The 23,880-nt window shown below is 44.3% G+C and overlaps 1 protein-coding gene across 8 annotated transcripts in view; it reads left to right on the top strand.

Moving 5' to 3' along the window:
* The window catches only part of SDK1 (sidekick cell adhesion molecule 1), a 387,987-nt gene that overhangs the window by 318,896 nt on the left and 45,211 nt on the right, over window positions 1-23,880 (top strand). For 7 of the 8 annotated variants that reach the window (XM_042036822.1, XM_042036824.1, XM_042036827.1 and 4 more), the window contains 7 exons: window positions 3,532-3,726; window positions 7,701-7,902; window positions 9,768-9,871; window positions 11,925-11,995; window positions 16,527-16,662; window positions 18,527-18,586; window positions 20,611-20,712. In XM_042036822.1, coding sequence (XP_041892756.1) covers window positions 3,532-3,726; window positions 7,701-7,902; window positions 9,768-9,871; window positions 11,925-11,995; window positions 16,527-16,662; window positions 18,527-18,586; window positions 20,611-20,712 — 870 coding nt within the window. The remainder of the gene's footprint in view (window positions 1-3,531; window positions 3,727-7,700; window positions 7,903-9,767; window positions 9,872-11,924; window positions 11,996-16,526; window positions 16,663-18,526; window positions 18,587-20,610; window positions 20,713-23,880) is intronic. The other variant, XM_042036829.1, reaches the window with a different exon arrangement.

Consider the following 23,880-nt stretch of genomic DNA (forward strand, 5'->3'; position numbering starts at 1 on the left):
TTTGATTTCACTTAACATTTCCTTTCTTCTCCTATCCCTTGTTGCTGAAATTCATCAACTTAATAATTTTATCTTTTTGATCTTGCATTAGCCCTAGTTATTATCCAAGCTGTAGTTTAAGTACTGAGTCTTCTGTGCCACTCAGCGAAAGTAAAAGTCATGCTTTTTATGGCAGTCTGTATCCTCATTGTCCCAAACTGTCCAACAGGAGATATAGGGGATCAAAATGAAGTACTGGCTGTCTTTCAGGTGGGTTGTAGGTAGCAATAAGAGCAGGCTGAGTTCGGGTGTAAAGGTTGAATATTTGCCTTGGAATCAGACCCATGGAAGTGTTGAGTTTCTTAGGAAATCTGTTAAGGTGATGGCTCTGGTTGTGTAAACTCAGGAAAACAGATATTCCCCCAGACTTTCAGCCAACACAGCAGATGTGGGACAGGACAGTGAGAGCTGGTGTTCTTTTTTCAGAGGGATGCATGGAAAAGGAGTTTGCAGAGCCTGTCACAGAGACAGGCTGTGGCAAGTGATTTCCTCTTTCTCATGGCTAAATTAGTTTTTCACTAGCCACAGACCCACTCTTATGTAAGATATTGTAATGGCCTAGATATGTATGTGTTCCTTTGCCTAATCTGGGCATGTTTGTAATTGCTTTCCAGCATGAGTGCCACCATTTAGCAGTAAATAGTTATCTTTCTATTCCCCCCTTCCATTTTAACTACACTTCATATTTTACAAAGGTTTAGAAAAGAGAGGAAATTACTCGACAAGGATATGTCCCAGATATCATACTTATCTTTTAATAACTAGATAAATCAACTTTTCTATTCTTTTAATATTCTCTGTTTCCCTCCAGGTCTTATTCTTTACGTCTTATGTCCCTTTATCGAGCTGCTTTAGCCATCTTAGTTGCTTTTTCCTTCATCTTCCCTGCTTCTGTAAAAATTTCCCCAGTGCTTTTCTTTGACTGTTTTTCCTCCTTGTTAAGATCCTGCACTGGGCTTTTCACTCCCACGTTCTTCACATCAGTATAAACAAAAAAGATCATATATATCAGTTCCTTCTCCCCATTGCTCTCTGTCTTTCTGTGGACTTCTAAAAAAGATCAAAATATTGCAGCATTAAAGGTACAGAAATATTTTGTTGAAATATATTGGACCAGTAATGGAAGAACTAGTCCCATGGATAAAAGGAGATAATTTGCAGGTGAAAAAATGAAATGTTCAAAGTGTAAGACCCCAAGACTTTGCTGGGATCTAAGCACACTCAGGAGCACTGAAAATTCAGGGCACTTTTTAATTGAATAGAGTATAATAGAACAGAACAGACTACTCCATTTGGAAAGGATCTACAAAAATCATGAAGTCCAGCTGCCCAGCCAGTTCACTGCTGACCAAGTTACAGCATTATTAAGGGCTTCATCCAAATGGCTCTTACACACAGACAGGCTTGGGGCATTGCCCACCTCTCCAGGAAGGCAATTCCAGGGTTTGACCACCCTCTCTGTAAATAAATTCTTCCTCATGTGCTGTCTGAACCTTGGCTGAAGCAGCTTTGAACCATTCCCACATGTCTTATCACTCAGTCCCAGGAAGATCCTAGGACCAAGATAGCTTGGGTTAGCAGCAATCTTTAAAAGCTATCCGGTCCAACCTTCCTGCCATGGGCAGGGACAATTTTCAATTAAAAAAGGTTGTTCAGAGCCCTGTCCAACCTGACCTTGAATACTTCCAAGGATGGGGCAGCCACCACCTCTCTGTGCCAGTGTTTTACCACCCTGGTAGATCAGCACCTCCCTCTCCACATCCCCTCCTCAGGGAGCTGCAGAGAACAGTGAGTTTGCCCCTCAGCCTCCAGACTAGACAAGCCCAAAGTCCCCAGGCACTCCTCACAGGACATTATTCCCAGCCTTTGAAGAAGTCTAAATCTGTCCACCCAGCTGTGGAAATGTTGGTGTAGGAATAAACCAACCACAGCCACGAGTCACTCCTCGAGCTGCAGCCATGGCTGTTGCCCCATGTCTCCAAGCAGCGACCAGAGAAGAAAGGACAAGGAAACCCACTGAAAATCATCAGTGGCACTGTGAGAGTCAGCACAACAAAATTAATACCATCTGTATCCCAATTAAATTCCACTGGTTTTGACGCTGTTTGCCACATGCGAGTGGCATCGATTCCAGGGACTGCAGGAACTCCAGGCCTTTTCTGTGAGTGGGAATGTGGCAATTGGTGCATATTTACAGTGGGAAATAAATGTCATTGGGTTTTCCCTAATAGCCATAGGTAGGATCAGCCACTCAGATTTCATGCACTGACCTTCCCAAATGAACCACGCCAGGTTTGGCTTCACTTGGTCTTGTTACAGCCAAGATGTGGTGGGAGTTCAGACTCTAGCTGGGATATTAATTCCATGAGAAAGAGATGGCTCAGGTGCTGCAGACCCTTTTCGTCATTCAGAGGGTGAGCAGAAGGTTGGCAGAACTGTGCCATGACTGTTTTGTTTTCAGCTGGTTTGATTTGGATTTGTTGGCTGCCCTCTGCCCTGTGTAACTCCATGGAGCGTTTAATCATACATTCAGCTCAGGCAATAAAACCCCACATCAGTTCTGCTATTAATTGATTTTGGAAGTCAGCTGCTGGACTGGAAGTTACCACTGAGCTCCAGAAGTGAGAGCCTGATTGAATTGCTGGGTTTACAGAATGGATTTGAACATTTGGCAGACCCTCTTTGGGGGACAGTTGTCACTAGTGGTGCGTAAGAACCCTGGAAGCCCTCTTTGCACAGTGGAATCATTAATAACCCAGGCTAAACTGTGAGCTCCTGATTGTCAGGCAGGCTGGAACGGGGGTTATCACTTACAGGCATCAGCAAAATTGATTATTGAGACCCGCATGGATGAAGCAGGACCACAGAGTTTGCAGGCTCCTTCCTCAGGCTCTGGGCAAGGGCAGCGATGCTGAATGACAGGAGGATGGCTTTATTGGCAGTTCTGGCACTCGCTGCTGAGGGAAAAGCACGTGCAGAAAGGAGGGGCGAGCCTTGATTGGAGCAGTGTGAAGGCTGCATGGTTTGGGCAATCCAGCTGCTGGAGCTGCAGCTGAAGAAATTTGAATTTGAGCCAGTGATGAAACTGGGAAAGGGCAGAACAACCAACCTGTGAGCGTGGGTTGGAAAGCTGGAACTGGAGCATTGCCTTGAACTGCCTCGATCAGGTGACACATTGCACCAACTCTGTTCCTTTGCTTTTCAAAAAGGTACCAGTTTGCCAGGAAAGATTAACTGGTTTTGCATCTTGTTGGTCTAAAGGATGGAAAGTAAACTCAGTTTCATGGCAGTTGTATCCAGCAGACCCTTGTGTGTGTGTGATTTCCCTTGTAAGGTGTGTGGCATTGCCAAGAGCAGAACGTTATAACACCAAAGGCAGTAAATTATTTTCTCCCGACTCTACATAAGCATGTAATTAGGATAAACTAATAGTGCTGGTGCTCTTTTGTCCCTGCTAGAGAAGCCAGCTGAGCCTTTTCTCCTCTCTTGCAGGGTACCAGGTCGCCTACCGCCTGGCCAGCAGCAGCCCCAACAAGTTCACCACCGTGGAGGTTGGCTCCACAGTCCGGCAGTTCACAGCTACAGACCTGAGCCCAGAGTCAGCCTACATCTTCAGGACATCTGCCAAGACCAGGCAGGGCTGGGGGGAGCCCCTGGAAGCCACGGTGATCACCACTGAAAAACGAGGTAATGCTGGCAAGCCGTGGGTTCAGGGAATTTCTGTGCCTGCCCTGGAGCCTGCGCTGCACTTAGGGGGATTTCAATAGCAGGCTACACCTCTTCCTTCTCACCCCGTAAACCTGCCCCAGTCCATAGCAACATCATGATTTGAGAAAGCAAGGCAGACTTTTATGAGACACAGTTCTTCTAACCTGACGGGCTGTTGGAATTGATTTTTCCATCAGCTGCTATATTGGCCATATGCAGCCTCCTTTTGCAGTTAGATGGGGTTTTTTTCAGCTCTCTCGTTTTCTAGAAAGATTGCAATCTTAAGAAAGTAAGTGATGGATGAATTATATTGATTAGGGAACACAGAATGAAAGGCAGTGGTGTTGCAGAATTTCTCCATGGCTCCTCCATTGTGCCTCAGCCCTGACCTAATGTGTTTGTAATTACTCTGGCCTTTCGCTGCCACACGCTCGAGCAGAGCCTTTGCATCTGGATTGCCCAGACTTTTTCTGCTTCTTGCATCAGCCACAAAATGGTTGTGGACTCTCCAGGCAAATTCTGTTCTGAAGGGAATCTGCTTGAAGGTGGTGTTTATATGTGTGTGTAAATGATACCAAATGGAACAAAAAGTGAAAGACGTGTAAGGTATTGCAGGATCTGCTCTGCATCACTGCTTGTTTTAAATGCTTTGGCTCAAGTAACTGCTCATTTCTCCAGTTTTAGAACTGATCTGTAGAGCTGCAGTTAGAAAATTTGCAGTTTCTACTTGTGCATGAAGATTTTTAATTTTTTTTTTAAATTCAGAGCTAAAAGAGGATATATTGGTGAATATGTTGGTGGAAAACAAGAGTGTGGGTTTTCTCCTGGTCTTGCACATAGGCCATGTTCCAATGCAGAGCATGTATCTGGTCTCTTGAGCTGGCAAAATCAAAACAAGCCAGGGTAACTCTACCAGAACCACTGGGGTTTGTGCCACCTGCTGCTGTGACCCATTGTGCTGTCTGGATACTCATATTTTTTAAGAAAAATTCTCCCTCAAAAACTAGAACCATACAATTTCTGTGACTCGTAAAAGTCACAGTTCAGAGAGGAGCACACTCCAGCAGGTCACCAGGCCAGACCTCCACAGACATCTTTCAACCGTTGTTAGAACTTCTGCATGTGCTTGTGGGCCTGCTCTTAGTTCTTGCCCAAGTTTTGCACTATAATGCAACCAATGATATTTACTTTTAATTCCTAAAATGTGTCTGATAAACAGTCATTTGTTTGAAGTCCTTTCTACACCTTGCACATCATTTAATGCAAGAGTAAGGATTTCCCATTGTATTTGCCCACAGTGTCTTCCTTATTATTTTCCTCTAACACTTCTTGGAAGAGAGGAAGTTGGTCTGATGTTCAGCTACCACCAGCAAGAGCCCATGAGGTGCATTTCAGCTACTCCTGGCCTGTTTGGTTGGGTTTAAAATTTCCTCTGGCAAAGCTCTGCAGGTCGTGTGCAGCCTTCCCAGTGCATAACAGTGCAGTCCTCAGAGAAAGAACCTCTGGAGATGTATCAGGAAACTGGAAGTGCCTCTGCTAAAGATACTGTCCATCAAAGAGATTTATCAGCTCAAGGTTTCTCCTGCCCCTGTCTGATTGCTGTCAAAGGGGAGGTTCAAAGCCTGACATGTAGAAGCTTCAAAAAAAAAACCCACCATGCCAAAAAAATGTGAATTCTCAAAGCTCAGAGCTTCTCCTGCTCAATAGAATGTGCTCAGATTCCCCAGACTGTGCACAGGGATGCACAATAGCTCAAGGCAGAACTCCCAGCTCCAATGTGGGAACAATGACCCCTTGTTGCTATCAGTGCTTTAGGGTTATCTTGGGTACCCAAATCACAGTGTAACATGATCCCGTTCTCTTTTTGATGGACAGCTCTGCTGGGTCTCAACATGCTTTGGAACCACGAGTTTACTGATCTCATATAAAGTGTAGAGACAGCAATGTGTTTTCTCACATCAGCAAGAATGATAAAAGGGGATGATAAAGAAATTTATCCAGTGCAGCTATCCTGCTAACAAGAAATTGACCTGAAACTTGTATACATGCCAATAAATATTCTAGAATGAAGATACTTAATTCCTGTTAATAAGGATGTATTTAATATCCTCATAGTCCTTGATACTAAGGTAGGCAGACACAAAAATTCCCTTTACAATTAGCAAAATTGGTCACTCTTGCCCTTGTAAATTCCTTGGTTAATCCCAGTATAAATCTTTATATTTTGCAATGATGTCTGTGATTTATAGAACCCAAGTGATATTGTGGCTGTATTCTCCAGAGGCTCTGCTGCAGTGCTTTGAGTCTACACTTCAGAATAATCAACACCAGTGTTCAGGGCAGAACTGAGTCAAAAAATTTAAATGTAGCAAGAAATTAAAAGTAGTCCCTAGAGTCATGTGGCCTGTCAGAGTCAAGCCTTACATTCCTGCACAGACAGCTCACCTTAGCATTTGCTTGTGGCTAAACTCCCATAAATAAACTCTTCATACTAATGGGTTTGTACAAACAGTCAGGGAGTATATCCTGCAACACAGGAGATTTTAAGATCTCCCATTAGCAGCAGAAGGAAACCCAATCGTGGGAGACTGACTGCAAGATCTGACCTGCCCAAAATTGCAGAGCTTAGCAGCAGAATGTGTAAAATCCCTGCATGGCTCTCCCTCCCTGGCATGGAATAACCCCACGTCCCTGTCTCCGCCTGTCAGTGTAAGGCACTGACCTTTCACGTCGTGCTGCTGCTTGCAGGCTGCTGGCACCCAGGGCTTCCTCCAGCTAATAGCTTACAAGTTTTTGGGCACTGATGTCAGCGAGAGCAGTCTGCAGAGAAATGCCAAAACACACAGGAAATGCTTTTAGGGGATGGCAGGGAAATGAAGCACTGGCTGTACAGAGCCGTGAGGAATCAGGCAGGCAGAGGTGTGTTTATGGAAACAAGTGCTGATGAAGTTGAATTGAATTGCTTCTCAAAAGCAAGTCACTGCGGTGTCTCCAATCAATTTCTGCTTTATTACATGCCACACATTTTAATCAGAATCAATAATCTTCATGATAAACAATTAAACAATTATTCCTCACTCTATGGAGTTTCTCTATCGAAATCAATGGAGTGCAGAGACATGGTGACGGGAAAGGAGATCTGTAATGAAACAGTCGGGGGCTGGCACGCTTACACCTGCATTGCCATTCCCTGCTCATCCCAGAAGTGTGAGGGTAATTACTCTGGAGAGACCTCCCTCAGCACTGGCTGGTTTGACTTTGCAGGTTCAAGGTTAAATGGGTAGGAAGGGAAGAGTTGGGGGGACCCGCAGCAAGTGCTCCAGCCCCAGCTCTGTGCTGCTTCCAGGCTGGGGTTTGGAAGCAGCAGCACCAGGAGCTGCTGATGGCTCCTGGTTCCTTGCCTGGTGCAGGAATTCAGCATCAGCTGTGTGTGTTTGGACTCTGCAACACAACAGCCTGTTCCAGCTTGCCCTTTCCTTTCCTCTTCCTTGTGCCTCCACTGGGGTAAGAGGACCCTGCACAGCACAGGGAGAACAGAGTCTCCGGTACCAAGGAGTAAGAACAGGTTAAAAGGGAGCTAATTTACACACAGATTCTGTCAAAAGAGCAGTTGCAGCCAGAAGAACAGCTGAGTTTCATTGCCTTGCTTTGCTTGGCTGCCAGTCCTGATGATCCTTCTTTAACCTGCCAGGTCAAGACCCCTCCAAGTTTGAGGTCCACTGTGAGGAAGGTTTATATCCTTTGGTGACCTTTGATGCAGGGAGATAAGAATCAGTTTTACTGCTCCTCCTTGCAGTAGAAGGTTAAGGAATGGAATGGTTGTATACTTCAAGTGGCAAATCCAAAAGTTCAATGCCCTGTGGCATTACCAGTGTGAAAATCTGACCAGGCTGTCACATTTTATGTTGGTTTGAATTTCCTCTCAAAGCAGCTAAATTATGGTTTGATTGCAGAACGACCAGCACCTCCCAGGCAGGTGATGACCCCCCAGGGCGATGTGTCCTCTCGGAGTCTGGTGCTGAAGTGGGTCCCGGGAAGCGATGGATCGTCACCAATCCGATATTTCACAATCCAAGTGCGGGAGCTGCCAAATGGAGACTGGCAAACCTACTCCTCCTCCATCAGCCACGAGGCCACATCCTGCGTTGTTGAAAGGTACCATGTGATCCCAGGCTAGCATAGAAATTCCCATACTTTCCCACTAGTTAGGAAACCAAAACAACCATCACTCAGCTTCACAGCCTTTTTGGGGGAGAGAGGTTAAGTGAGGCCACTGCTTCCATTTTAGAGGTGGTGTTATGAACAGCAGTTGAGAGATTTGCTGAAGGTCATGCAATAAATCTAATTAAAGTTGGACTGCAGTGCATCTTTTTGAAGCCTTTCCTGGAAGCTCAGCACCACAGATAACACTACTCAGGCTAAATCATATGTAGCTACACAGTGCTCTGTAAAATACAACTAGTTAAAAATCCTTTGAGTAGTGACTGATGTTAAAATCCACTCTGAATGCTGCATTGCAATTATCTCTATATAAGGTTTTCCAGATGAAATGAGAACCATTTTTATCTGTATTTTCCATACTGAAGTTTATAGATAGCATCAGAATGTTTAAACTTTGTTATTCAGGCTTCATTATATCCTCAGCAATACTGGTGTAATTAAAGTCCTTGTAACATCAGCAAAAGTAATTGAATGTCTACAAGCAGGTACTTGTTTTGCTGTCCATTTCCTCTGTTGACAAGCCAGTAGAAATCAGATTATTTCTAAAAGGCCGTGATCTTCAGAAGAATCAGGTATTCCAAGCATTCAAATTTTTCGGGTCTGCTACTAAAAGCATCAATGGCTGTGGTATATGGCAGCTCACTGGTCATGTACCAGTATCTTTCCAGTAAAAACCTGTACTTGTAAAAACCTTTACTTGTAAAAAACTTGTAAAAATAAGGAAACCATCTATGTCACTTAGAGTTTACATTGGCATGACTGAAAACAAAAGCTCAGAAAAGATGATTCACATTATTCAAGTTGCTGTAGGTAAGTAATTCTGTCCTGATAGGGTGGCACTGCTGAAAGTGATTTTGTCTTCCCCTTGCTAAAAGCACTTTCCTGTGGAAGTCCAGAAGAGTCGTGGATGTGAGAGTGCTGCCCATCAGAATGCATTATCCTTGATGTTTAATCATTCCTTACAAGTAACTTGGATTTGTAGGCAGTGTTACATCCTCCAGTGGATGGTTACACTACCAATTAATTAGTGAAGTCCCCTGTAAGTTACAGCTCTGCATTTCAAGCCTCTACCTGTGACTCCAAAGGCAGCCTCCCCTTCACCTCCCCTGCCAAGCTGAGACAGAAGCATCTTTGCAAGGTTATGTCAGCTGGAAATCACTCTTTGCCTGTCTTAAAGCACCACATACATAAAAGACCTGCAGGGAACCTGTTGTTGCTGTCTTTATTAAATAATCCAGGTAATGGCATTAATTTGGGATTCAGCAGGAGCGAAATGCCCTGATCAAGTGGTGTGGTGTAGGGGATTAGTCAGGAGCTGGCACTCTGAATTCCAGTGCCTGCTGTGCACTGGCTGACCCTGGGCATGTCTCCTGCTTCCTCCCCACCTGTCCTACTCATCTGTGCTCGGGGGATGGCCCAGATGGCTTTGGAGGATCTCAGCAAAGCACCTTGAAAGCCAGGCTTTGCACAGCCATGCAGAACTCAGATAACAAGACCCAGTCGTGGGCTGCTCCATGAGCTGCAGCCTCATGTCTGTTTTCTGGTGCCCAATTCAGTGATGAATCCAGGAGTGTTTCTGGGAACTCAGGGCAGGGGACATCTGGGAAGGTGCTGATGGCAGCAGGGGTGGGAGCACCTGGGAAGCTGGGGGGGACTGCAGAGAAAAGGCGATGGGGAGAGGAGACGAACTGCTCAGTGGCTCTGGCTGGCAGTGGGTGGGTTCTCTTCAACTCTGTAGAGGCAAGTTGTGGTGAGGGGGGGGGATTTCATCCCTCAGCTTTATTTTCCCCATTCCACAGCTTGAACCCGTTCACCTCTTATAAACTGCGAGTGAAGGCCACCAACGACATTGGGGACAGCGACTTCAGCGCAGAGACAGAGGCGGTCACAACCCTGCAGGATGGTAAGGGAGGAGGAGAGGCACATTGGGGGCATCACTGAGGGGTGGGGGCTCCCCAGGGCTCCTGGACCCACTGCAGGGTGTTCTCCATGGAGACTGGAGTGAAAACCAACAGCCAAAGCAGTTTTGTCCACAGGAAGTTGACGCAGGTAGCAATGAGATATGGCCGAATTAACAGGCAGCCCTAAGTGTCCTGCTGTGCCCTCTGATAATGAATCATACTTTCAGGAGTCTCAAAATGGATTTAAACATCGTTTGATTGGCTTCCAAACTCTGCACTAACCATTATCTTTGCAGAAATTGAATAATTTACAAGAGAGCATTAAAAATAAATGTAGAACCCTGCATACATTTGAAGAAGTTTCTTCAATTGTTTTCCCCTCACAGTCCATATCAGTCTGCAGTATGGCAAAATTGCTGAGGTGTAAGTAAGAAAGAGTATGAAGCTCCTGGAAACATGAGCATTTAATCCTGCAGATCAGGACTAATAAACTGTGAATGACATTGACAAGGCTTTTATTTTTAGCCTTAGAGATCAGCTTCTAATTCCTTGATTGTATAAAGTCAATGCCTGAATGCAGAAGTAGCTCTGATGTCTTGAATGGAGAAGAGAACTCTGCAAAGTAGGAAAAGCATCAGTATGTGCTTTTACCCTGGGAAATTGGGTATTTCTGGGATACATACATGGATAAATATATATATATGGGTGTTGTGAGGTAGGGGTCAATCTTTTCTCCCAAGTAACAAGTGGTAGGACATAAAGAAATGGCCTGGTTGTACCAAGGGAGGTTTAGATTGAATATTAGGGAAAACTCCCTCACTGAAATGGTTCTCAAGCACTGGAACAAGCTGCCCAGGGCAGTGGTCGAGTCCCCATCCCTGGAGGGATTTAAAAGCCATGTACATGTGGCACCTGGGGACATGGTTCAGTGTTGGGCTTGCAAGTCCTGACTTAATGGTTGATCTTGATGGTCTTAGAGGTCTTTTCCAACCTGAATGATTCTATGGTTATATATATATAGTGCGAGGAATTATCCAGGATTTCCTGCAGAGCAAGGAGTGACGAGTTAGAAATGACACTGAGATATAATAGGAAGCCATTTTGCAAGGGAGTGTGATCTTGAAATCAGAAGAACAGAGGATAGAGCTCAGGAGCGTGGGAAGTTAAGCAGGAACCCAATGTAATACCTGACTAATGTGCTAAGCAGCCCCTTAAAGGCATCCTGGCTCTCCACCTTCCTGCACAGCAGCTGCAGCAGGGTCGGTGCAGGCTGTAACTGATGATAATGAGGCAGCACTCACTCACTTTTTCAGAATTTAAAATTTTATTTTAAGTTCTCTTTGAATTTAGCTCCAGTGGATCCAGAGTTGTGCTTGGCCTCCTCACAATACCACAGGGGAAAAAACTGTGAAAGCTTCTCACCTTCTCAACAAACTGAACATTTATTCTGCTGAGCAGCCCCGGTGCTGCCACTTGAGCGTTGCACTGTGGAGGGCTGTGAATTCCTGATAAGCCTTTGCTTCATGTCTTTGAGCTGCTATGGAGTGTCTGGGAGTACCACAGCCTTGGACCCAGGAAGGGGTTAACCTGTGGTAAATCAAGGTGTGCTGACTAAAGTAATGTGTGACTATGAGACACAGACTCCTAAATTCAAGGTGGGCTTACCTCAGCTGTGGCAAAAAATCTCCTGAAAAACCTGGGAGCAGTTTTCTCACCCTTTGGATCCTTCACACAGCTGGTTTAACTTCCTTACAAATGGGCACCCGGTGGTCTGTGGGCAGCTGGCTGCTGCAGCTTCCTCCAGGTTTATGCCCTCAGCTTTTCTTGGTCCTGCTCAAGCTGCCAAGGCCACAGGTAGAGCAAGAGAAGTGCCTGGCTTCTCCCTGGGTTGCAACATCCACATCCACCATGCTGCTTTTGAGACCCACCACGTAGCAGCTGGGATGGAAGATTTCCTTCAGCAGTGAAGAAAAAGGATCTGATGAGCGAAAGAGAAGCTGCCCCTTTTCCACCTTCTTGCTGTAACTGCTCTTGTTTCCTTTTTCTCTTGTTTAGTTCCAGATGAACCACCCAGTTCTGTGTTAGTAACTCCCCACACGACTTCCTCTGTCCTTGTGCAGTGGCAGGTAGGTAAAATGAAAAATTCTGATGTTCCTGTGAACAATTTTTTGGCTGCTTTGACTTGTTGAATTTAAGGGTGCGTTGCCAGGGATGTTTTCTTGAGCTGGAAGTATTGTACTGAAGTTGAAGGACTGCAGCTACTTCCTTATTTGCCTGATCTAGCATAAATTTTAGTGATGGAGATTTCTGGCAGTTGCTTTTACTTTGTGCCCCACTGTAGCCATGTCCAAGATCGTTACTTGTCAGATTCTCCTGTCCTTTTGTTGATATCCATAGCTGTGCATCTCTACACAGAAAACATTCCACGGACCGTGGTGTTGGTAAGATCAGGTAATCAAAAGCTCACTCTGGCTCACATCCTGCACAGCCTCCTCCTGCTGCTGAAATGATCAGAAGCCTGAGATCAGTGCCTGAAATCCCATTTGTACCTCTGAGGAGCTCCACGTGCCCTCTTGGCTCTTTGAGAGAGAAACACTGAGATTTCTTCAGAGAAGAGAAAGGAAGCTTGGGCTCTCCACAATCTCTCTGGGTTGGATAGGGAAGTATTTGTGTCAAGTCTGCATTTTATATTGGCATTTCCTCTGCCTTCCTTTATCTTTCAATCCCGGCCTCCCAGGACATGCAGGAACATTTTGTGACCCAGTGCCTGAGGCTTCTTTTTGCAGAGTGGGCATTAACAGAGGGACCCCAGTGGGGCACTGCACATTATCCATAACCCATCCTGGAAAGCCTCTGCCCACCCTGCTCCCAAGACAATGTCCCCCACACATAAAAAGGATGGCTTTGGACAGATTGCATTATAGTGAAAAATGTACATATGCATTTACAGTACAGATGGGACTCCTTGCATTTTTGGAAGAGAAATATATGGATGAGGGTCTGTTTATTGCTGTGCAGCAGCACTTTAAAATCTGCCTGGCTGTGCTGCTGGGTGCCTGGCCCCAGCTCACACAGGCTAATCCTGAGCAGCAGCATTGCTTACAGCATGTTGAGCAAATAGGAGACATGTTGAGCAGCTTTACCAAAGGAATTATGGAGAGATGCAAATCTACCTCCTCACCTACGAGAGCCCCCAGCAAAGGGAAAAAAAGTACAGAAAGAGAGGACAAAGAGGATGTGGAGCACGATGGACCACGGAAATAAACATTCCCCCAGCTGACTGATTACTGGTGTGTAGTTAATGTGAAATAGGTGGTTGTTTAGGTAATTGGATGCTTTTCATTTCATGAAAGTGAAATGGGGTTGTTGTGCCAGAGCCATCTCAAGGGAGTTGTGGGCGATTATATGTCATTACCACATGTATATTAATAGGTCCTGGTAATTCAACCGTACTATATTTTTCAAATAAACAAAAATCTTCAAGTCCCACAATAGCCTCCAATTAAGAGGAAGTTTCACAGCAGTGTCTAAGAAATAATGTAAACTGAAAACAGCAGTCAAGTTAAATGGGAGAGTGGATTTCCAAGCAAAGCTAAATTTTTAACTTTGAGCTGTGTTAATAATTCACAAAACAAACTCTCGATGCATTATCTGGGCTTTCAGCTGCTTGGTCTGATCAGTCCATTATTTTTAAATTTAAAGGAGGAAGAAAATAAGTAATTTCCAGTGAGGTCTCTTGTATCAGTAATGCAAAGTTATTTCAAATGTTCTGGAGGATGTTACACTTAACATCAGGATCATGTACTGTTCTGTGTCTACCTTAGAAATAACAATTATTCAAACCTACATTTCAGTCTTTATTTATTTATCTTTAAACAGCACAAAAATGTTTCTCTTACTTCTGTACAACATTATGGGCTGCCACTCATAACCATTTTACCTATTTCAGCAGATCCCCCAGGCTTTCCTACAAAATCCTAAATAATCCATTACATCAAAAGCAGAGTTTTGTCCACAGAAGACAGATAGGAAGGGGAAGACCTGACCTTTTAGCTGAGTACCCTTTTCAGGAAAGAATTATCAAAGAGAGACAGTTTGCAAGCTATTTATTTTCTGAGCTTTCCTGTCCTAAACCTCAAGGAAAGAAAAAGTGGGGAATCACATGATAGCATAAGGAAACAATGTTTGCTGTCATAAAATCAGTGTTAGACCACAATGAGATATTAAGTTTTACCTGTTAGGCAGTTACATGGCAGAGCAGGGAGCCACAGTCTCCTCCTCAGCTTCAGGAGGATTTTCCTTTTAGGGTTCTGCAGGATATTCCACTTCAACTTTTCTATTTTTTCTAAATTAAAAAAAGTTTATTAGTAATTAAAATAGGAAAAGTCAGAGGGAGGTGAGGACACTGCTGTGCTGTGGAGCCCTTCTCTGCAAGGGCACCATCAGGGCTAAAGCAACTTCAGTGCAATACAGAAAACAGAAAGTCAAAAGATTGGAAAAGAAAAAAGATCAGGAGAGAGATGCTGATAACTTCCAGTAACCTCATCTCATCTTCTTTCACAGGAGAGCATTTCAGCTGGTCCATGAGCAGTAACGTCATGGGGCAGCCCTGGAGAAACCTGGCACTTTATTTGGTCTATTTTCTTAGTCCCTTGGACAAGGCACTCTCAGCCTGAGACTAGGAAATACTGTTGTACCAGAGCTTGATTTATTTGCCTTGTAAAATGCAGTCGTAGAGGGAATATGCTTGCCCTTTCTAAAATACATCACGGGAGTAAACACCCCACAGGGAGAAGAACAATTTAACCCAAAAGGCAATGTTAGCACAGGAACAAATGGTTAGAAACTGGCTATGAATTATTTAGATTAGAAATTAAACGAAGGTTTCTAACCAAGTGGTGAGGCTGGGAGCAGCTTCCCAACAGGAATACTGGGAAGCTGAAGAATCAGCTCCATTTCTGGTGGAGGTTGTTCTGTTTGTGAAAGAAGTTTTCAGCAGGTGGGGTTCTGCAGTGGGGAGGTCCCAGCCCTGATGATCCTCGAGGTGCCTCACAATCCCTCACAGCATCATCCTCTAATGCAGATGCCAAATAACAGTGAAAGGTGGTCAGGGCTTTGCCAGAGAATGGAGCACAATGATGAGCATGAAACAGTGATGAATAAGAGATCTCCAACCAGGCAGAGCAAGTGACATCTTGGGACAATTTGGGCTGCTTTCAGCAGGCTCTGTGCAGGACATCTGCAAAAGAAGGCAGCTTCTTGCAGGAGCAGGTTCTGCCCCTTTTCCTGGTGGCTGTGTAGCTTCTTTATACTCTGGTTCACATCATTTTCTTTTTTGGTTTCCATAACTGCAGTCTTTCTACTTGATTCCTTCAGCCCTCACCCAAAGCCAAGTCCTTGGCACTGAGACAGGACAGTCCTCTTGCTCCTCATGTCATTGTAACGGAGTAATGGAAAATTCATGTCATTTTTGGAATCAGAATGCCAGGTTATTACCAAAGATCTTCCTGCTTTCTGTCAAGATGTCCTTACTTTCTTCATTAAAATTACATGGGGCATTACCTTCTACTGTGACAGTGTTTCACACCAGCAGTTAATTTTTACACAATGCTTTTCCTTAGGAAAGTTCTCAAGGCTGGTAGGGATCTTCCTGGATTAAGGGCAAGATCATCATTAAAATCCATTTCATTTATACTTTCAGTCCCTTAAATTTCAGTAAAAGAATCTTTAGAAGATAAATGGCTCAGGGCATCTCTTCTTCTCTGCACTTCTTAGCTTGCATCAGACTCAGGAAAGTAATTTTTTTCCCAAACACGAGGAATCCCTTTGCATGTCTCTACTTAAGCAAACCCCCCAGACACAAATCTCCTTTTCAGTATGCCAGCTCTGTTTCTGTATCTGAAGGAGGGTGTGAGGGGCTGCTGGAGAAGCCTTGATGAGGTGTTATTTCTTTGAGTATCTGCCAACATGATACAGAAGGGGAAAAAAGTCATATTTGAGCCATCCCATGGCTGTATGTGCCAAATTGCTCCGAGCTGTTACAAAGGAGGCCTGGGTTTTCCTCTATGCACACACCAGAGCCCATCACACTGTGACTCCTCTCTAAATGCCTGTATGAAGTTGTTATTAGGCCTTGTTTTGTCTTCCTAATCAAAGCCAGAACAATTTTTATTATTCCTTTTTATTTGCCTTTTTATTTTCTCATGTGTCTTTCAGTAAAATAATGCCAGATGAAGACTGTCCTGTGATCAGTCCCCAAGGAAAAGAGCCACTGAAGAAATTCTGTGACAAAATAATTTATTTCTTTTTGGAAGCAGTGAAACACTGTTTGGCTCTTCTAGTGTTGGTGGAAAGCAACCTGCCTTTCCAGGGGGTGCTTCTTTATACCCTTCATCACACCTAAGTTTCTGTGGGCCAAGAAGGAAAGGAGCTTGGCTCTTGGTGTGGATTTTTCAGTCAAGAGCCTTTTGCAATGACCACAGCTTAGCAAAATCCTCAAAGCTGCCTTTAACTTGTGTTTTGCAAACCACACAGCCTTCAGCCCTGTGCATTATTAATGTCTGTTTTCACCCGAGCACAGAGCCACTGCCCCTGCTGATGGATGTTTGTTGCCATGCACATCTTAACCAGCCTGTTCTTCACGTGGATGTCTTTCAGCCCCCCAAAGTGGAGAGTCTGAACGGGCTCTTGTTGGGATACCGCATCTACTACCGCGAGCTGGATTATGACGCCGGGCCTGGGACAGAATCCAAAAACATCCAGAACCCCTCAGCTTTAAGAGCAGAGCTCACACGTAAGCCTATGGTTTGGACCCTAAAATACCCCACAATTGTAATCTGTCTTTACACCAGGCACTACATCCCCTCTTGCTCAATGGCAATAAAATGTAAGTCTAAGAGTGCTGGGAATAACTCAGATTTTACACAATCAGCCCGAAGATGCTGAAAAATGCAAGTAATTTCAGTGTGATCAGCATTGTAATGGTCTGTACTGATCTCTGCCAGCACACTGGAACTGATGGTCTGTCCCCCACGTACCCCCTGATTTCCTGCTTTCCACTCCCTCCAGCTCATAATTACCCTGGTACACTTTGTTCTGCCTTCAAATGAGAGTCACTTCATTTTCCTCAACTGGCAACTTTTTCCTTCCTTGCTATTTTCTCAATTGTTTTTATAATTGACATTTTGTTTTTCTTTTTACGGTATGAGGAAACAGCTGAGGAGAATTTTTAAATGGAACTTTTATAATTTCAAAGTGCTTGTCCATATTTTAGAAGAAAATAGCGAAGATGAGCAGGAATTTTTAGGTGCCTGCTTTCCATGTGAGTCACTGGGATTTATGGCTCACATGGGAAGAAGGTGGAGAGGGAGAGAAATAATAGAAAAAAAGAAAAGGCTTTTTAGATAAAGGCTAGAAAGGAAATCAGAGGGAAAAATAGGCAGAATAAGATGATGGGAGGCAGACAGGTGAGCACTCAGTAGCTTGAGAAATAAGGTCCCGCAATGAGATGCCCTCATGGAGGGACCAGCTTTTGTCCTGTTTGATGTCACTGGAATATTCAGAATAAGATAATACTCCAAGAGCAGCAGAATAGGGTTGAGTGAGACAATTTTAATATCTTACATCATCTGCTGTGCTTTCCTGAACCCATAGAAGTGATTTCTACAAAAGCAAGAGTGAATTTTAATGAGGGTGTGGGGTAAGTGGGTGCTTTAAATGTAACATAAGCCCCTAACTCTGACTTCACTTACGTGGTCAGAGCTAATGAGACCCCTCAGACTATGCAGCTTGAACCAGGACAGAGTAGAGATGTAAAGCTCTTGCAGGTGTAGGAATGCAGAAGGGTTTTTCTCAGACAAAAACTGAATGACTGACTGTCTACACGAAAAAATGAATTTGGATGCTCTCACAAGCCGGAGAGCCTGTGAAACCAACCAGTTTTCTCTTTTTCCCTCTTCTTGTCTGGCCCTGCAGCAATGTTCCTAATCACTACAAAGGAGAAAAAATGAGCTGTACCTCCCCAGGGAGTCAAGAGACAGAAAGGGGTGGAGAAATGTATTTTAAGATAAATTCCCCTCTTTCTCCTTATAATGCTCACCTTAGAACACCTCTGTTCCTCACTGACCCACGGTTTTGCACAGCTTAGCGTATTATTACAATTCACTCACAGCAGGAATATTGAATTCTTTAAGCGAAACAGTGGGAAATCAAATTCACACTTAAAGAAACAGGTCCTGCCCTGATGTAAGTGTTCACTTTGTGGCCCACGTTCCAGCTCTGTCCTCTGCAGCTCTTCAGGTTTTGAATTTTGCATCTCGAGAAATCAGGATGTAATGCACCACTGAGAGCTTTTGCCCCTAGAAATCATTTCATTGTTACTCATTTGTTCTATTTAATCTAAAAGTCAGAACATTTTTGTGTTGTGTATTTGTGAGTTCCTCTGTTTGAGGAGGAAGTGAAACAGCCCCATGTGAGCGAGATGCTTTTGATGTGTTACGAGAGAGTGATGTGATTTTATTGCCCTAGAAGATATAGTCCTAAAGCTTAAACTGTGTATGGGTGTGCTGCCTCATTTGCCTCTGTCTCTGCTGTACATCATTTGCAATAACTATTTCCTTGCACTGTAACAAGCTTTCTGCTTTGCTTACCCTGAATAGCCCAAAGCAGCTTCAAGACAGTGAACAGCAGCTCTGCATTAACGACGTATGAATTAACACGTAAGTGCACATTGCCTTTGGATGAGGCTCTTTGTAATGGTTCAAAATACACCATGGGCAAACTCCTGTGGCTCTCCTCCGTGGATCCAGCAGAAATCCACACAGATTAATGATTCTGGCTTTCTCAAGTTTCTTTTTCTTTAAGCCTTTGCTTCCCCTACACCCAGAGACATCGATGATGCAAGTAGGTAGCTGTTGTAAAAATGTGGCTGCTGGGAAGGTAAAACATTATTGACTGTAACAACCCAGTATTGCTGATGCCAAATGAATTTTGATTCACTTGCTACATATTTTGCAGTCTATCTGAGTTTAGCTGTATCACATCATTAGTCCTATGATTCAAGCATTGCAATGCTCAGGCATTCCATGGAGTACAGGGCCAATTTAGAAAGGGCCCAATGAATTTATGTGCATCTCCAGAGGTGTTTTCAATTGGAAATGAATAAAATAACATTCGACAGAGTTAAAAGGCAAGTTGCTTTGTGGTGATGATGGTTCACTAGATAGGTTTTGCCCAAGGCTTTTGAGTCACAGATTGTGATGGGCTAAAAAAAAGAAAAAATGAAGCCTGATCCCCACTGAAAGTTGCATGCATGAACTCTCGTGTTCCATTTTCTTCCACATCCAGTTAACACTAAAATCTCCCTTGTGACTTCTCATGGCAGAAAATGAAGTTTCCCTGTGCGAGCTGCCCAGTACTATACGTGTGTATCCTACTATTGGTTGGTTGTTTATGAACTCAGCACTGTTATTTCTGATTTGCTTGCTCCATGTTTTGCAGTCCGTCTGAGTTTAGTGATATCACATTAAAAAATTAGGGATGTATCAGATATAATTTACAGTGTGCCCGAGACGGGGGAATGATGCTGAACTCGCAGTCAGATACTGGAGCACAACACTTACAAACACTTCTGTGACACTGAAATTAGAAAAACTTGTCTAATTAGGATTTTTTTAACCTTACCAAACCAATGGCATCCTGTCAGCCCCTGAGTTAAGGGGACTCTGATTTGTAGATAGCAAGGAAAATTATTGGCAAAGGGAGAAATTTGGACCTCTGGCCATGCGTGTCTTAATTCAATGCTCATTTAAATAGGGCAATTTATATTATTGATTGCTCTCTTACTCTAATTTCCCTGTTAAGTATTGTAGATGATAAATATATCTGTTGGGATTGATTCTTTCATCCTGAAAATGCAAAATCTGAAACTGCTCAGGCGCTGCCTCCCCTAATGACGTTGATGTGATTCTGCTCCACCCTCGTTGCATCTGTTAATCACCCACAAACAATTGGGTTTTCTGGATTTTTTCACGCTTCTCTCACTCTCCCACCTCATCTGTCAGAGTAGTTTCTCTATGTCAGCAAACAAATTTGTTGCCTGGTAGCCAAATGGAGTCCAGCCTTCGAATTCTCCTTTCTCGTTGTGATTGATGGACAGGCTGTGGTCACGTTGGAGGAGAAGATACCCATGGAGTACCCGCAAAGGGACTCCAGGTTCCCCACTGCAGGTCTTGCTCTGCCCCTGCTTCAGCTGTGCCATTCTAGAGCAGTGCAGTTGCCAAATGCCCCCCTCTAAATGAGCATTCCAGGGATTAGGCAAAAGCTAGGCAGGCTCTTCCCTACCAGTGCACATCAAAATGAGACCTCATGGTGACATTCAGAGCCAAATCCTGCCATTTTCTGTCCTTAAGAATGACCTAGAGATGTTGCTCTAGGTAGTTATCCATAAGAAATGGGTATATTCCAAGAGAGATCGTTATTCCTCTAACTGGAGCAACACTGTGAGGAAACACAGGAAAATCCTGCCATTTCACCACAAATATCTTTCAAAATGATGCAAATACTGCTGTGATGTGTGAATCCAGGAAGGACTGAAGTAGACATTGCACTATTGTACTGTCCTATTGCCATGTTTCCTGAGAGACAAGTCTGGAGCTGTAGAGGTGTTGGAGTCTAAAAGATAGCTGTAATACAGTATAAATGATAGTATGTAATATTAATATATAATATTTTACTTTTTTAGAGTTGAAGAAATACAAGCGGTATGAAGTACTAATGACAGCATATAATGTCATTGGTGAGAGCCCTACCAGCACACCAGTGGAAGTGTTTGTGGGTGAAGCAGGTAGGTGAAAAGAAAATTAGTTGATTTCCCTTTTTTTTAAGTACCAGCATGTTTTAGTATTCTCCAGATAATGTTCAATAATTGTCCAGGAAAGGGATTATTTGAAAAATTCCCCAGTCGTTATTGCTGACAGTTTTCTGTAGTTCCCTCTACTGGAATTGGCACTGACAGTTTTTTGCCATTGGAAAACCAGTTGGTCTGCAGGAAGGAGGGAAGAAAGGGCATTTGAAAGAAAGAAAAGAAAATATTTTTGGAGTTGCAGGAGGATGACTGTTCATACCAAATTAGCTTGAGGGAAAAATTGACTCGAGCTAAAGAAGTGAAAAGTGGAGCACAGGAAAGCCACAAGGGAAAAGAAACAAAACTACAAAACAAAGGAGACTTGGAAAGCTGGTTCTTTTATTTTATAACTCTCTGTGTAGAGACACTGCCTGGCAGCACACCTGGCTTTAGTTTTGCGCTCTTGAAGTGAGGAGACACCGTGCCTGGTTTGATGCTGGCTTTGGAGGCAGGTGTCGGCTGCTCCCAGGAACGTGCAGACTCTGTCACTGCAACCAGCCCTGCAGAAGCTGAGGGTCAGTGGCACTGTTCAAGCCTTTGCTTACTCTGGATCTGGTGCCTGAGTCCTGAGATCTGGTGCCTGAGATCATTTTAAAATTTCCCCACGGGAAGGCTGGAGGTGGAAATCAGGACAGAAGAGTTGAGCAGACACTTCTGTGACTGCCTTGAGAAACGGGTGGTTTGTCAGAGCCCAGATAACCCCCAGCCAGTCTGTCCCCTCAGAAACTCCAGCTGGGAAGGGCAGGACTGGAATAGCTGATGCCTTCCTCCAGCCCTGCCAGCAGGGCCATGTTTATGGTGATCCCAGCTGGAGAGAGGCTGGCACTGAAATCCTTGTTAGTTATGGTCTCAATTTCTGCAGCAGCAGTGTTTGAAGCTCAGAACAAGGGGAAGCAGCTCGACCCTCCCGTTGCTCAGCCCAGCAACAGAGCTGATTGCACTTTGTTCCCGTGTCTCAGGGCTGTGGGATGGAGGAGTTATCAAAGCCAGCACTAACTCGTTTTATTATTAGTCATTAAATATTCTGTTGCTCAAAACTAAGCAAAGCACATTTTTTAAGAAACTCTACTGTGCATTTTTTTAAACTCTGCTTAACCTTTTCATTTCAAATATGGTGCAGTATTCACCCTCTTTCTTTGAAAACATCATAAATTAATCAGAGCAGCGTGGCCCTGGAGCGACAGCTGGCAATATTTACATTTTTTTCTAGTTTGCTGTTGCTCCAGCTTACTTCTGCAACTGCAGCGAAGATAGTCCCAGGTGGAGCCAACTGTATCTGGCTTCAAAATACATTTTTGTTTCAGAGCTAAGTATCTCCCTGCTGCAAATGGAGCCAGCACATGACTTATACACATGTACACAGCACGGGAAATCAGCTGGGGAAAACAAGGAAATGCTGTTATATCGTGTCTTTTAATCCCACAGTCCAGATCTTCCTATCATAACTCAGAGAACAGGGCAACAGGAGGAGACAAACTTGAGAGGACACTGAGATAACTGCACAATCCCTGAGTGTCTGAAGGAAGGGGGGCTGGAATTAGATGAGCTTCAAGATCCCTTCCAACTCAAACCATTCCATCATGCTGTGATATCCAGGAGACCTTTTCCAGGCAGGACTGGTGTCTGAAGTTGCAGTGTGTGACTTGGCTGTTGTTTTAGAGTTCCCAGATTTACCTCTGGAAAGGGACCATCCAGGTTCACGCAGCAGAAATGATGAATGTAGGATCTTCCTGCCGATTTTCACTCTTGTTGTGTGAAGTTATTACACTTTGTTATATAACTGCCTCTTCTCCCACCAGAACTGGCTGTGATTTATACTGTGAGTGAAGTGATTGGAGATGGTATTGCAATTTAAGTTTTAAATTGATTTGTGACACCTTTGAGTTAAAGTGTGCTGTGGAAATACAAGGTTTTTGTTGTTATTGTTTGCTCGATGTTCTTACCCATGGTAAAGGCAGTTAAGCAGCAAGCTGGAAAAAAATGGCTCTGCTCAGCTCCAGCAATGGGGCACCCAGGTTAAAAAGAGAGAAAAGCTTCCCAATAAACAACAGGTGCTGACACAGGCGCAGTACTGGGCACAAAGTGAGTGAAGATGGCCAGTTCCTGGCCTGAAGCTCTCAGGTAACTCATGTCTCAGTGCTGTTAAACGGGGCCTCGCTCTGCCCTAAGTATTGCAGTAATTCTGGGAGGGGGGAGAACATTCCTCTCTGGCTCGTAAAAAAGGATATACAGCCTTTGTGCCTTTGGGGAACTATGCTGGGCTTAGGCCAGCTCAGTCAAAACACCCATTTCTGTTGGGTGTTCGTGTTGCTGATGGTTGTTGTGCTGTTCAGCTTCTACTGAGTGATGCAGAAGGGAGAGTGTCTGTGATTCCTTCCTTCCTCTTGTACTCTCCCCTGTTAGATTTGAAGATATTCCTATGATCACACCTGGATTTTTACAATAGAAGTTCCAGTAGGTAATGGAACCACCTGAAAAACCTCGGGGGGTGTGGGGTGAAAGCCATTAAAACCAACCTTCTGCAAGTTTTGCCAATTAAATGAGCAAAATATACCCAAATGGGGAGTTTCTCTCCAGCCCTCAAGTGCTCTTGAGCTGTACTCCAGCCAACTGCCCCCTTGGGCAGCCTGAGCAGGTCTTCCCTGCCCCTGAATGATGGGCAGGTGGGAATTTTGGGAGAGAACAATGGCCCAGACATGAGTAAAAGGCCTCCGTATCCCAACTTGCCTGGTGCACGGGAAAGCTGGATGCCAGTGGTTTGGATCTTTTGGATTTTTTTGATGGTGGTTTTTTATTTTATTCTACAGGTGGAGGAAATGCTTTTCCTTGTTAGAGTAGCCCATAAAATCAAAGGCTCCATTTTGAGTTCTGCCTGGATATTGGCAAAAGTCACTGGTGTGGAGAGCAGTTCTTCCCCGAGATGGGAGAGTGGGCTGGGAGTCCTTGAGCTCAGCACAGCTGGGAAGGATGTGCTGCCTGTTCAGTCTGAGCAGAGCCCGTGTCCTTCCCCCACCTGCCTCAAGCATCTGGATCCCTCTCCTCCAAGGCCCAAAAGATCCTCTAACACTGCTTTTTAGAGCTGGCTGCAGCTCTGCCCTGCTCATTAGA

This window comes from Corvus kubaryi, unplaced genomic scaffold (assembly GCF_017639235.1).
Source record: "Corvus kubaryi isolate FWS band 111438036 unplaced genomic scaffold, C.kubaryi_AGA036_p1.0 37387, whole genome shotgun sequence".
NCBI classification, from domain to species: Eukaryota; Metazoa; Chordata; class Aves; order Passeriformes; family Corvidae; genus Corvus; species Corvus kubaryi.